The sequence below is a fragment of the Lolium rigidum genome, chromosome 5 (assembly GCF_022539505.1).
Source record: "Lolium rigidum isolate FL_2022 chromosome 5, APGP_CSIRO_Lrig_0.1, whole genome shotgun sequence".
Classification (NCBI taxonomy): Eukaryota; Viridiplantae; Streptophyta; class Magnoliopsida; order Poales; family Poaceae; genus Lolium; species Lolium rigidum.
Window position 1 is genome coordinate 39,884,155 of NC_061512.1, and position 13,330 is coordinate 39,897,484.

The following is a 13,330-nucleotide window of genomic DNA, read 5'->3' on the forward strand; positions in this document are numbered from 1 at the left end:
GCCGCCGGCCTCTTCGTTGTTGGCCATGTTCGAACTAAGTAGGAAAAAATGCATAAAGTTAGCGCAAGATTTCACGGAAAAATTGGGCATGACCTATGCTAATTTATGGACATATGAGTGCCCCATTTTCGCCGAAACGGAAATGAATCAACATTTCGGCGATAATGGGCAACTCGTCGATCCTCGCACAAGAAAATGACACCATATACACATGCAAAACAATCCACCAGCTGAGCACCATGGCACATATACAATTGTTCCTCCATATACACCATGGCACATATATAATTGATCCTCCACCAGCTGAGCACTCAACAGCATGCATCAGCTAGCTATATGCATCAGCTAACCATGGGCATACATCAAGGAGCAAGCAGCAACAAGCAGCAAGCAGCAACTAGCAGCAGCAGCAAGCAGCTAGCAAGCAGCGGCAGCCTACGACTAGCGATAGCGGCAAGCAGACACCTAATGTCGAGCAAATGGCTACGAGGGCTACACATAAGCAGAACATAATGCTTTGTGGTCTAGTGCACGGAATATGAGGCATTCATCCGGAACGAGCAACATTCATCCAAAGAGATCAAATGTTCCGGAAACGAGCCTCATTATTTTGCTTCAGGTATAACTAATACTCGCTAATATTTGGCATATATCCAAACTGCAAGCGTGAAAGCAACCACATTAAGGCTAAGCACTAACTAGCCAAGTTCCCCAAGTCAAATTGTCCATTACACATTGGGGATTCATACATTCGAGTATGCGCCGGACTTAGTGTAAGTTGCATTTCCAACTGGAATGAGGAATATTGCTACAAGATGCATACAGAGCATCATTGCATAGTGCATACAGACATTCAGCAAGCTACAAGATGCATACACCTCAACAGAAGCTACAAGATGCATTGCCAAGACAAACATTCAGTTAACTGAAGAGCACCAAACCAGCAAGCTAGCAGCAGCCAGCAAGCTAGCACCAAGCATACAAATACAAATAGAAGTAAACAGATACAAATTCATGGGAGGATCAAATAGTACTTGGCCCACCTGACAATGAATCAGTAACCTAGGCATGGAAAAACACATCCTAGATATAAATTCACAAAGATTCAGTAAATTCTTCTTATAAATTCTATGTTTCAATAGTGAGTTGTACTCTGGATATGTTTCAAATGGATTCTTATAAATTCTTCTTGGTCACAGAATTTCTTCTACAATATTATTTTGCTTCAGTTAGCACTGCAGTACCTATCATCAAATGAATTGATAGTAAATTACTTTCGGGTTCAGCTTACACCATAGCAAAATAGATGTGCATTACACTAACTAACCGCATTTGCAACAAAGAACTCCAATGAACTACGAGAGAACCACCTTTTGTGAAATCAAAATTCCTCATTTGGTTTGCATAAGGTGCACGGACTAGTTACTTAGCAATTTTCTTTTGCTTCACTAGACTATCAATTAAGCATCTTGACAACCCCTATGTTATCCATGTTAGCATGAACTGCCAGTAAACAGAATCACAAAATGATTAGGCCAAGCTATGTTGCATCAATGAATGCCAGTGCTCAAGTCATATAAAGAAAACTAAGCTAAACTCAAATGTTTTTGTTTTTCTCTCAAAAATATACAGAGCATCTTGCCTAGTCAATTTAGTAAGCTATATTGTTTCATCTAAACTATGAAGGAGAGGCATTTGATGCAGAAGCATAATGACAGAAGGAGGAGGTGGCTCACCTGCACGTAGAGGAACAGGTTGGCGAAGAAGTTGCTGGGGTAGCCGGCGTCGGTCGCGGTGGCGCAGGTGAGCACGGGGTTGGCCAGCAGCTCGATGGGGCGGAGTTCGAAGGGGGTCACAAACGAGGTCGCCGACGTGCTACTCCCGCTCCGCGGCGAGCTTGAGAGGATCTGCGTGGGGGAGAGAACGTGAGGCGGGTGGGGATCGAGGTGAATCGAGGGGGAGGCGGCCGCCGTCGAGGGGGACGTACCTGCGCGACATCGGAGATCAAGATCGAGGGGGCGTCGGTGACGATGCAGAGGAGGGCGTCGGCGTCGGTGGCGAGGAGAGGAGGGCGTCGCCGGGGTGGCGAGGAGAGGAGGGCGTCGCTCGTGTCGCCGGTGAGGTGGCGTCGGAGAGGAGGCCGCAGTGGTGAATGGGCCACCGGTAGATCGAGGTCGAGGGGATCTGGCCGCCGGTGTCTGTGGCCGCTCGCGTGAGGGGAGGGGTGGCGGCCGGCGGAGAGGAAGAAGAGGGATTTGGTCGGGACGGGGAAGAGATCGAAGGGGATTTTTCTCTAAGTCCCCGACTCCCCTTAGCAATAGCGCACCTCTAGGGGTGCGCCACTATGAGGCTTAGCAATAGCGCACCTCTCGGGGTGCGCCACCGCCTCTTTAGGTCTAGGTCAAAAGAAAATCGCGTGGGGATTTGACATATCCCGAAACGTACCGCATCGGCTCTGTCCCTGGTTGGTTTGAGCCAAACCCTACCGCCCAGGTTCGAACCCTGGCGGCCCCAATTTTTTTTCCTTTTCTTTTTAAATTGATTTAACACTATAATAAATATCCAAAATAGCATAATACACCAAAATAAAAGGCATAAATAATTATAATTATGTAGAATAGTTAAAATACTATAGAATCTATAAAATATCCAAAAATATAAATTATATGTCTATTTTGATCGGTACAATGTGTAGATTAACAATATGACATCCATTATTCATACAAGAAAATGATACATAATTATCTTTTCACAATCTTCTTGCCCTTCTTTCTCGCGGTTGAATAATTTAGCCCCGGAACTCCTAGACTTCTTCTCTTGAATGGACGGCCTTTAGGTAGGGTGGGCCTGCTTCTTCTTGTTGTGTATGGTTCTTCATCATCGTCGTCGTCATCTTCCATCTTCGGATCGCCATACTGGTCAAAGTCTAGCTCGTTGGCGGCTCCATCCATTCCGATGATGCTCCTTTTGCCTCTCCTCACGACAACACGGCTGGGCTTTTGCGGGTCGGTAATGAAGAAGCATTGGTCCACTTGGGAAGCTAGTACCCATGGCTCATATTTCGCGGTGACCTTTGCATTTCAAATCCCTGCAAACAAACACATGCAACACATGTGTGGATCGGAGGCTTTGCATATACAACACATGTGGAGGCTTCGCATACAACACACATGCACGTGATCGAGACGCTTTTCGCGCATGCGCACATACGTGTGTGTGCAAGACGATCGGAACCGGTCACACACAAAGCATAAAACCAACAAAGTTACCGATACGGCGAGACCTAGAGTGTTGGATGAGGTAAAAAGTTGAGATTGAGTAGGGTATTAAGCTAAGAAAGCTTCACCATTACTTACCTATTAAGCTAAGACATAGCAATGGCGCACTACTAAGTGGTGCGCCATCGCTACGCCTCTCATCTCTAAAAAGGGGCTCGGCCACCCCCTAGCGAGTGGCGCACCTAATGACATGCGCCATAGGTAACCTATGTAGCAGATGGCGCACCACGGCAGGTGCGCCATTGCTAAGCCTATCATCTCTAAACGGTCTCTCGGACACCTCCTAGCGGTGGCGCACCTCTACAACGTGCGCCATAGGTAAGGAATGTAGCGATGGCGCACCCCGGAGACGTGCGCCACTACTAGGTTGTGGGAGGATCTGGCCTCCTGTCACCACTTACTTATGGCGCACCAGAATCAAGGTGCGCCACTACTACTTTTGTAACAGTGGCCCACCGTTTTGTGGTGCGCCACTGCTAAGTAGTAGTGGCGCACGGCAGCCATGGTGCGCCACTGATGGCAGTCTTACGGCTAGGCCTTTTCCTAGTAGTGATCCCTTATTTGTGTCAATGTTTTATAGCTCATGAGGAAGTATGTGGTGTTTTATCTTTCAATCTTACTGGGCAACTTTCACTAATGGACTAGTGGCTTCATCCACTTATCCAATAATTTTGCAAAAAGAGCTGGCAACGGGGTTCCCAGCCCCAATTAATTAACTTTCATTAATAATTCTCTTCACATGTTTTGCCCTGATTCATCAGTAAGCAACTTAATTTTGCAATAGACACTCCTCCATGGTATGTGAAATGTTGGAAGGCACCCGAGGATTCGGTTAGCCATGGCTTGTGAAAGAAAAGGTTGGGAGGAGTGCCATCCTTAAATAAACTAAAGTACATGTGTAAACAAAAGAGAAGAGGGATGATCTACCTTGCTGGTAGAGATAACGTCCTTCATGGGAGCCGCTCTTTGGAAGTCTGTTTGGCAAGGGAGTTAGAGTACCCACTACCATTCGTTGACAACAACAAACACCTCTCAAACTTTACTTTTATGCTCTCTATATGATTTCAAAACTTAAAAAGCCATAGCACATGATTTAATCCCTGCTTCCCTCTGCGAAGGGCCTATCTTTTACTTTATGTTGAGTCAGTAAACCTATTTCCCTCTATCTTAAGCAAGCAATTGAGTTGTTGTGATCAAACCATTTATATTGTGATCTACTTAATCATGCCTTTTACTCTTCCTTGTTTAGTACAAGTTTTATCCGAATGAATATAGCTTTGAAGGTTATCAATGATTATGAGGAGATTATTATGATTGAGTATGCAAGTTTCACTATATAAGCTTTAATATAAGAACGCTGCTCGATAGATAAGTACAATCTGTTAACTGTTCTTTGACCAAGAACGAAGTTTGCCATCACCAATTATGATTTCCCATGCACCTTTATTTGTGATTTCCTTCTACTTGTTTCAAGTTGAATTATATGAGGAAGTTGTTCACCAGAATGTTTTGTGTGAATCAATATGATGCTTCTTGTCCGTATTTTATTTATCGACTCTTCACTCCATAAACATGTGGTCTTGTTTACTGAGTTCAGTTTCGCTTGGGGACAAGCGAAGTCTAAGCTTGGGGGAGTTGATACGTCCATTTTGCATCACTATTTTATATCATAATTTACTGTTATTCATTGATATATTTCATATTTAGAGATGATACTTATGTTATTTCACCTATTTTTGCATGTTTCATGATTATTGAAGAATCACTCACCGGAGTCGAGATTACTGCTGGAAAAAGCACCATCGGAATGCAATATTTACGAAGATCAACAATTGACGGAAACTACACCGAAGATCTTATTTTTCCAGAAGAATGAGCCAGCCAAAAGGAGGGGCCGAGGAGGGCCGCCATGGGCCCCCCATAGGCCGGCGCGGGCCCTGCCCTGGCCGCGCCGCCTTGTGGGGAGGGGGCCCACAGCCCCTCTCGGCCGCCTCTCTTTTGCGTACTTCATCTACCAAAAAACCTAAGGTGCTGGGCATAATCGCGAGGAGACACAACCGCCTCTGCGGGGCGGAAAACACCAGAGAGAAAAGAGCTCTCCGGCAGGCTGAAATCCGCCGGGGAAATTCCCTCCCGGAGGGGGAAATCGACGCCATCGTCACCGTCATCGAGCTGGACTTCATTGGATCATCATCACCATCATCTTCACCACCGTCACCGTCATCTCCACCGCTGCACCTCGTCACCGTTGTAACATCTAGGGTTGAATCTTGATTGTTTCATAGGGGAAACTCTCCAGGTATTGATTACAATTAAGTGAAACCATTGAACCAAGGTTTATGTTCAGATTGTTATTCATCATCATATCACCTCTGATCATGTTTCATATGATGTCTCGTGAGTAGTTCGTTTAGTTCTTGAGGACATGGTGAAGTCTAAATGTTAGTACTGAACTATGTTGAGTAATATTCAATGGTTTGATATTTAAGTTGTGGTGTTATTCTTCTAGTGGTGTCATGTGAACGTCGACTACATGATACTTCACCTTTATGGACCTAGGGGATACATCTTGTATTCGTTTGCTAATTGTGGGGTTGCCGGAGTGACGAGCAACCTGAACCCCCGTTGGTATATCGATGCAGGGAGGGATAGCGGGATCTCGAGTTTAAGGCTGTGGTTAGATTTATCTTAATTACTTTCTTGTATTTGCGGATGCTTGCAAGGGGTATAATCACAAGTATGTATTAGTCCTAGGAAGGGCGGTGCATTAGCATAGGTTCACCCACACAACACTTATCAAAACAATGAAGATTAATTAACTATATGAAGCGAAAGCACTAGACTAAATTCCCGTGTGTCCTCAAGAACGTTTGGTCATCGTAAGTAAACAAACCGGCTTGTCCTTTGTGCTAAAAAGGATTGGGTCACTCGCTGCAACTATTACTCTCGCATTTTACTTACTTGTACTTTATTTACCTGCTATATCAAAACCCCCTGAATACTTGTCTGTGAGCATTTACAGTGAATCCTTCATCGAAACTGCTTGTCAACACCTTCTGCTCCTCGTTGGGTTCGACACTCTTATTTATCGAAAGTACTACGATACACCCCTATACTTGTGGGTCATCACCGGGTAGACATGAACGTGGACGGTGCCGGGGGAGACGCCGACACAGCTCGCGCCGCTATCACCTCTTGTCCGATGCGCTCACGGTACATCTCGTGCCACGCCCGCGCCAACGGGTCCATCTTCTCCATGTCGGCCATCAAGATCTTCGATTCTTGAGACATTTTGACCAACGATGGGTTGGAGGCTGGATGGGAGATGGAGCGGCTGGCGGGAGAAATGAGCGACGGTGGGGACAGGGTTTTGGGCGAGAAGATGTATATTTTGTCGTTGTGTGGCTGACACGCGGCTCCCACGCCCAAAAATTTCAGCCTCGCGAGGCGCCAGCGCGCCCGATTCGCGTCATTGGCGAAGGGGCCGGTACGGGGTTGTCAGCATTTCTATTGGGCTCGAAAAATCGCCTGCTCCGTTTAGGCCGCGCCGGTGCGAGCCCATTTTCGTTTCCGGCCCCCAAATCCCTATCAGAGACGCAGGTGGAGATGCTCTTATAGAAGTGACTTTTTTTTATCAATCACACGACGACAGACTCAGTATATATACAAGTTGCATAAAATGCAACAAAGAAGAGAATTGTATTTCCCTTCTAGAGGACTCCCAAAACCGAAAAAAAGAGAGAAAAAAAGAGCGGAGAAAAGGTGGAACAAGAATGCGGTATCGATCAAAGACGACACACGAGCTTCCTTTCTTTTCCCTCCTCTACGTCGATCGGTTTCCTTCCGAGGAAAATGAAGGAAAAACCCGAGCCAGAATCAAGAAACCTGCAGAAGCCAGCGGCTGTTCCGATCATCTGATCTCGTCGCCGAGCTGGGACGGGCTCCTCCAGAAGCCGGCGCCGTAGAAGCTCGCCCACACCTCCTTCTCCATCTCCCCGGCCTCGTCCGACGGCTGCACCGCCGGCCAGACCACCGCCGCGTCGCGGGGTCCGGACACGGTGCCGTCGTCCACGAGGAGCTCGTACATGTCCGACGCCTGCCCCGCTGATGCCGACCGCCGGCGCCGGCTCGCCTTGACCGCGCGCCGGCAGAGCGCGGCGGGGGCGCGCACCGTGGCGAGCACGACGACCTCGACCATGACGCACGGGAAGCAGCAGCACACGGCGGCGCAGCCGGCGGCCGTGCCGCCGGCCACCTCGCCGCAGCGGGTCTGCCTGCTGGCCCTGCCACCGATCCGCTCGCTGTCGCAGCGCTGCGGCGCGTGGGCGTGGGCGTGCGGGGGCGGGTGGCTGTGGCTGTGGGCGTGGTGCGTGCGGCGCGGCGGGAATGCGGCGGACCGGCGCAGCGGGTGCGCGTCCTGGGCCCTCGCCGCCGCCACGGCCACCGACGTCGCCGGAGCAGAGGCCTCGGCGCGGGGGCGGGGGGCCTTGCTGGAGGCCATGTCGATGCGCGGGCGGGCGGTCGGGTCGGTGGACTGCTAGAGTTTGCGCCGCGGCCACCGCATGGACCGCCCGCGCGCCCGGTGGGGGGATCTAAAGGGCGTCCTGGGGTGAGGAAGCGAAAGGCGTGGGTGGATGGCGAGCCGTCGGGCTTAAATTGGTGTTTCGTGCGGGTTGCGCGGCGATCGCGGCGGCGAAGCCGGCCGGCCTCTCTGTCTATCCATTATTGGAAGACGAAGCTGGAAACGGAATGCAATTACGCAGACCGGGCAGACCATGGATCATGCCCGCGCACGTTTCGGCGGTATCGCTGGCTAGTCGAATCGTGGCAGTGACACCGGTGCGGAGCGCAACCACAATCACAATGTTTGCTGCCAAACAACACACATTCCGTCCACAGATACGCCGCACCCACGTTTGCTTCCGAGGCCTCCACTCCGATCGACCCACGCCGGTCACGGATGATAAATTACCTAGTCCTAAAAACATATCGATAATATCACCTCAATGGAAAGGTTTGACCTTTTTTTATGAAAATCTACTCCGTACTATAATTTAATCGATCAAGACTTTTGAATATCTCTCGTTCGATGCTCGCCTTGGTGTTGATGATCTTTGTCACAGGAAAATCTTTTTCAATTACTGTTGTCGCCACAGTTAAAAGCAACGCCACCTTAAAGGTGGTAGTATCATCGGAAGTGCCTTTCAAATATCAAGAAAATTCTAATTCTCCAATTCTACACGTATGAAAGTTATCTTGTAGTATATAGCAAGATGCATGATAAATCTCTCTAAAACAAGCTATTTTATTCACATAGGATTTATAAATGAATCTATGTTTTTGGTACACCTAGTCCTAATTTTTTGTTCGAAATCTGTTTTGCTAGGTGTTCACTAAAACAAGTAAAAGTTTTTTTTGTCATGCGGAGTCCGTTTTGGACGTACAATCACTCAAATTATTCAGAAAAAACATATGCATCTGAATGTATATGTTCATCAACATTTAAGGTAGGGTGACCCTACTAGAGCTTCGCCACTGCTCACTGATCATATTGGCGAACCAAAATACCTAATTACATTCAAACAAGGTTTCCCGAGCGTGTCCACGCGGCAGTCGACGGAACAGCGAGCCCTAGATCATCGCTTCGGCTGCATCAACGAACAAGGTGGTTTGGATCGAGTATGACTGTGTCCAACCTGCGCCCTACCAAGCGACATGCATGGCATGGTTACAGATGCACAATCCCATAATGTGTCGACATCCCCGTCGAAGGAAAAATGCCATTTTGGTAGATAACATGGTGTGGGTCGAGTCGCACGTGAAACCTGCGTTGCGCTGGTCGTGGTCTTTGATGATCCTAGTTGTTTAAGTTGAGTTTAATGTGCTAGTTTGAGTCACTCTATACAAATTTGTGTTTAAGGTGTTAAGTTTAATGGTCATGGTATGGCACTATAGTGGCGGTGGAAGATCCTTCTTCCGCTATGCATCGCCGACCTCCTCCCTCTCATGGCCATTATCCTCCGCATCCTTATAACACGCCTCCATATGAAAAAGGGATGTTACCACAGCCACAACAAAACTTAAATTGCTAGTGGAAGATTCCGATAGCACCTCCCTTGTACTGTCAGACATCCAAGGTAGGAAATTGAAATAAACACAGTATACATATAAGAATACCATAAGCGGAAGCATAATCAATCTCATACAACACATATGGATCGAGCTAGATGCTGAAGTCCCAGCCCGCTACGCCATAGATGAACAACCTTAATTGCCATGACAACAAACAAACCAGGTTTATACTTTATACACAAAGCAAACCTAGCGATCATGAACCATAAGCCAAAGCATGTGAGTTGTCATGCTAAAGCTAGGTGAATACAAGGGTGTTTTAGTTTGTGAGTGCACATCTGTGGAAGCTACGCGTTTCAAACCACTTGCAAAACATCACTAAGTTGTACCTGAAATAAAACCACGAGGGGTAAGTGGCAAGAATCAACAAGTACAAAACATAAGCATGGTAAATATTGGAAAGTAAGAACATGAATATGTGCCATCTCTGAACATATGAAAGCAATGCTCGAACTTCCCATACTTGGAGTGGAATGTGTATGCATGAGGAAACAATGCAATCGAATAAGACCGTGACTACGCTCTGAACTTTTGTCGGCAAGCCGAGGAGGGGTGACTTGTCACCACAACTCCATTCCATCTCACTAAGTGAGAAGACCATAGCATGGGGATGGATGCGAAGTACCATAAGCTCACAAAGTGAGGGTCATTCCTTGGAGTTGGGAAGATTCGCTCATGATGGATTTTGTATCAATAAGAACTAAGAATAACCAATACCTATATCATACTAGTGGTATGGTGCATTGGAATGTACAATAGGGAATACCATGTTCACCATTCCATGAATATAAGTGAATCATATAAACATCGGTATATTATCAAAAGAAGGAATATATCAGTTGTTACCCGATGTGCTTGCCTCAACCGGTGCGAGGGAGGTGGTGCGAGGCTACCTCCTGCACTGTGGTGCTACAACCTGCTGTAACAACATGCATACAAGGCTCAAATATTGCAGCATAGAAAGGCATAACGAACAAGCACATACACGATCCTAATCGCAACCCTGGGGAAGCAACCCTTTGCTACCCCTTTCGCAAAAGAATTCAAAACTGAAGCTTGGAAGCTCGGAACGAAGTAAATTATATGGCCATGGATTCACAAGAAACATACCTACAAATAAGTCCAATTATTCAAACTCGGATTATGGACTTACCTAGGTCATAACTAGCAAATACTATGTTTTCACATATTTCAGAATGTGAAGTAGCTGACTTTGGAAATTCATAGCAAGATAAACAACCCTTGAGTTTAAGTAGGCCAAGTTAATCTACAAAGTACAAGATACCAGGTAGCTATACCCCTGTAGAACACTATTTTATCTACCAAGGAATAGCATGAGATGCTATGAACAAAAGCTATGAAAATATTGTTTTTCAAAATAGACCAGCAACTTGTTTTCACCACTGCGACTAAATCGCTCAACCAAATTGAGGGAATGACCACTCAAAACAATCGCAGGAACAAAACCTACAAATCATTCCAAACAAGCCTCCTCAGAAACAGGAATATGGTGCTCTTTTCCCCTAATCCCTTAAATAATTTGCTCATCCCCAACCAGCAACCATGGGATAACCATGTACATCCAACACATAAGAGTTTCATGGAGAGTGGGGGAACTCACCCTTGATGCTTGAACAAGGGGGAACTGGGCAGGGATGCATGGATCTTCTTTTCTTCTTCATTCTCCTACTCTTTTCCTTCTCTTGCAACTTCTTCATCTTCTTCCTACCACACATAGTCAGGAGATGTAGTGGGTTGGGGCTGGGCCATGGAGGAGCTGGAGAGGGCAGCTGGGAGAAAGGGAATCGAGCTCTAGGTGAAGGAGGAGGGTGCGTTGAGTGCAACAATGAGAGAAGGAAGGGGGCTTCGTTTTGGGAAAGATAAGGAGAGATGGAGCACGTTTCATGTGGAAAGGAAGAGACCCTCACGGCTCGGACCTAGGAGAAAAAGAGATGAGGATCATCTCATTTTTTCCCTCTTGATTAAAAGGTAATCCAAAATACCCAAAATACCATATCCATTGAAATAGGATAAACCATGGACGATGCATCCAGAGTCTGATTTTGGGGTATGAGAAGTTCGTTTCGACCATCTCGACGAGCCCGACACAGCTATGGAGTCGGATTTTTTATTAAAAGAACCAATTAAAGCATGTATAAAGAGATTTAAAAGCCATGTTTCCATATTCATGGGAGAAGATGTCACCGGAAAACAAGGGCGTTACAATCCTCCTCCTTGTTTCCCTATTCATGGGAGAAGAGAGTGTGGGAGATTAATGGCCGGTGCTATTTGATTAGAGAGAATGGACCAATTTAGGCGGCAGGTAGTTCCAATTCCCATCTAACTCCCTAAAATAAATCATACCCCAATTTTCAAACCGTCAGCCCCACGTAGCGGATCCCACCCATAAGGGGGGCACATGTGTCAGGTCATGGTCCATAGACTGTGAAGGGCGTGGACCGACTGAAATGCTCCATTTGGTTGTTCGCGAGGTTGGTTTCAAGTGAAGATGGAAAAACTGAGGATAGATAGACGTTGTCCGCAAAAATGAGCAGTTTGTTTTTTGACAGAGAACGGCACTTTATTGATCACATAATATCAATACAAAGAATCTTCCGGATTGACACCGGAGCAGAAAAAGAAATAAAACCTTGGCTAGATAAATAACACGACCTAGCCAAAATATGTGCCGCCTCGTTACAAGAACGCTTAGTATGTCTTATAGATACCGACGCAAAGCCCACCAACAACTGCTTGATATCGGACACAACCACTCCCACCATCGATCGGTCTCGTTCAGCAGAGAGAGAACGCTGGACAAGGGAGAGACAATCAGACGCAAAACTGAGCAGTGTAGGTCTTAGTGGGGCATGAAACTAGTTTTCCCTAGATTATAAACTAGTCGTTGGTATGCTCTAGAAACCTCGCGGTTCCTACGTGCATAAACATCCATTTGTTGTCTTGTTAACCATAAAACGATTTCTTACATTCCAAATAGTTCATAGAATAAAAGAAATAAGCTGCATCAATGAGAATAAACTTGCAAACATAAGTAACATATTTGGTGTGTGTTGTGGTGCTTCACTTATTTTGTAAGTTTGTTATAGAAAAGTTGTCACGTAATATAAGAAAAGGCTTAGCCAAACGTAGAATTGTTAAAAGTTGATTGGAAAATATTGATGATCAAATCTACCGCTTTAACAACTGAATCCTAAAAGTTTCTCGTACCAAAGTAGGTGACAATTTTGTCCCATTTGTCCATCTATGCCTAGCCCATGTAAATTGACAACAATAGTTTTAACTATAAAACTTATTTTCCCTTCTGTTGTACATATCGCTCAGAGTCTCCCTTTACTTCGCCAACTGCACTATTAGCCCAGCTATGCTTGGCTCTTCTCAAACTTTTGGGACGCGTCTAGCGAGCAAACGTTGGCTCGTTTGTTCTAGCCAGCCATCGGTCCAAAAAAAGGAAGTGCCCCCCCCCTCCCGACCCGCTCCAGAAAAGGAAAGTGGACCTCCCAACCCCGATCCATCAGATCAGGATTGAATCCCGACAGAATCATGTCAGGCCCACCGTCCCCCCGTCCCCTATTTCCCTTTCCTTCTGCTGCACGCTCCCACCCGCCTCCTTCCTAGCCTCCCTTTTCTCTCTTCTTCCTCCCCAACATGCAACTCCTTCTCCCGTCCCTTCAGATATCCCTTGCAGCTTCTTGCTCTCCAGAAAGCCCGCAACTTCTTCCTCCCCAGCCTGCAACTTCTTCTCCCTCTCCCTTCAGATCTCCATTGCAGTCAGTTGAAGAATCCCTAGAAGCCAGCAACTTCCAGCTGGAATCGAAGTTTAAGAGGCTGGACAAAAAAAGGTCAGATTGCACAGATGCTTACCTCCTCCCATCCCCCCTTTGCTCTATTTTGTTCAACCT

At 46.6% G+C, this 13,330-nt stretch overlaps 1 protein-coding gene and 1 long non-coding RNA gene across 3 annotated transcripts; both read right to left on the minus strand.

Annotated features, from left to right (window-relative positions):
- Positions 1-7,188: 7,188 nt before the first annotated feature.
- LOC124655879 lies at positions 7,189-7,779 on the minus strand. The gene has a single exon (XM_047194707.1). It carries the CDS (start codon positions 7,777-7,779, stop codon positions 7,189-7,191), a length of 591 nt encoding a protein of 196 aa, XP_047050663.1.
- Positions 7,780-9,440: 1,661 nt separating this feature from the next.
- Positions 9,441-11,301, minus strand: LOC124658326. Of its 2 annotated transcripts, none has more exons than XR_006989127.1 (3): positions 11,032-11,301; positions 10,257-10,326; positions 9,441-9,739 (listed from the first exon to the last, which is right to left on the minus strand). It is a non-coding gene; the product is annotated as an uncharacterized LOC124658326 (long non-coding RNA). The 2 variants fall into 2 exon arrangements; XR_006989126.1 differs by having other exon boundaries at positions 10,257-10,329.
- Positions 11,302-13,330: the final 2,029 nt, after the last annotated feature.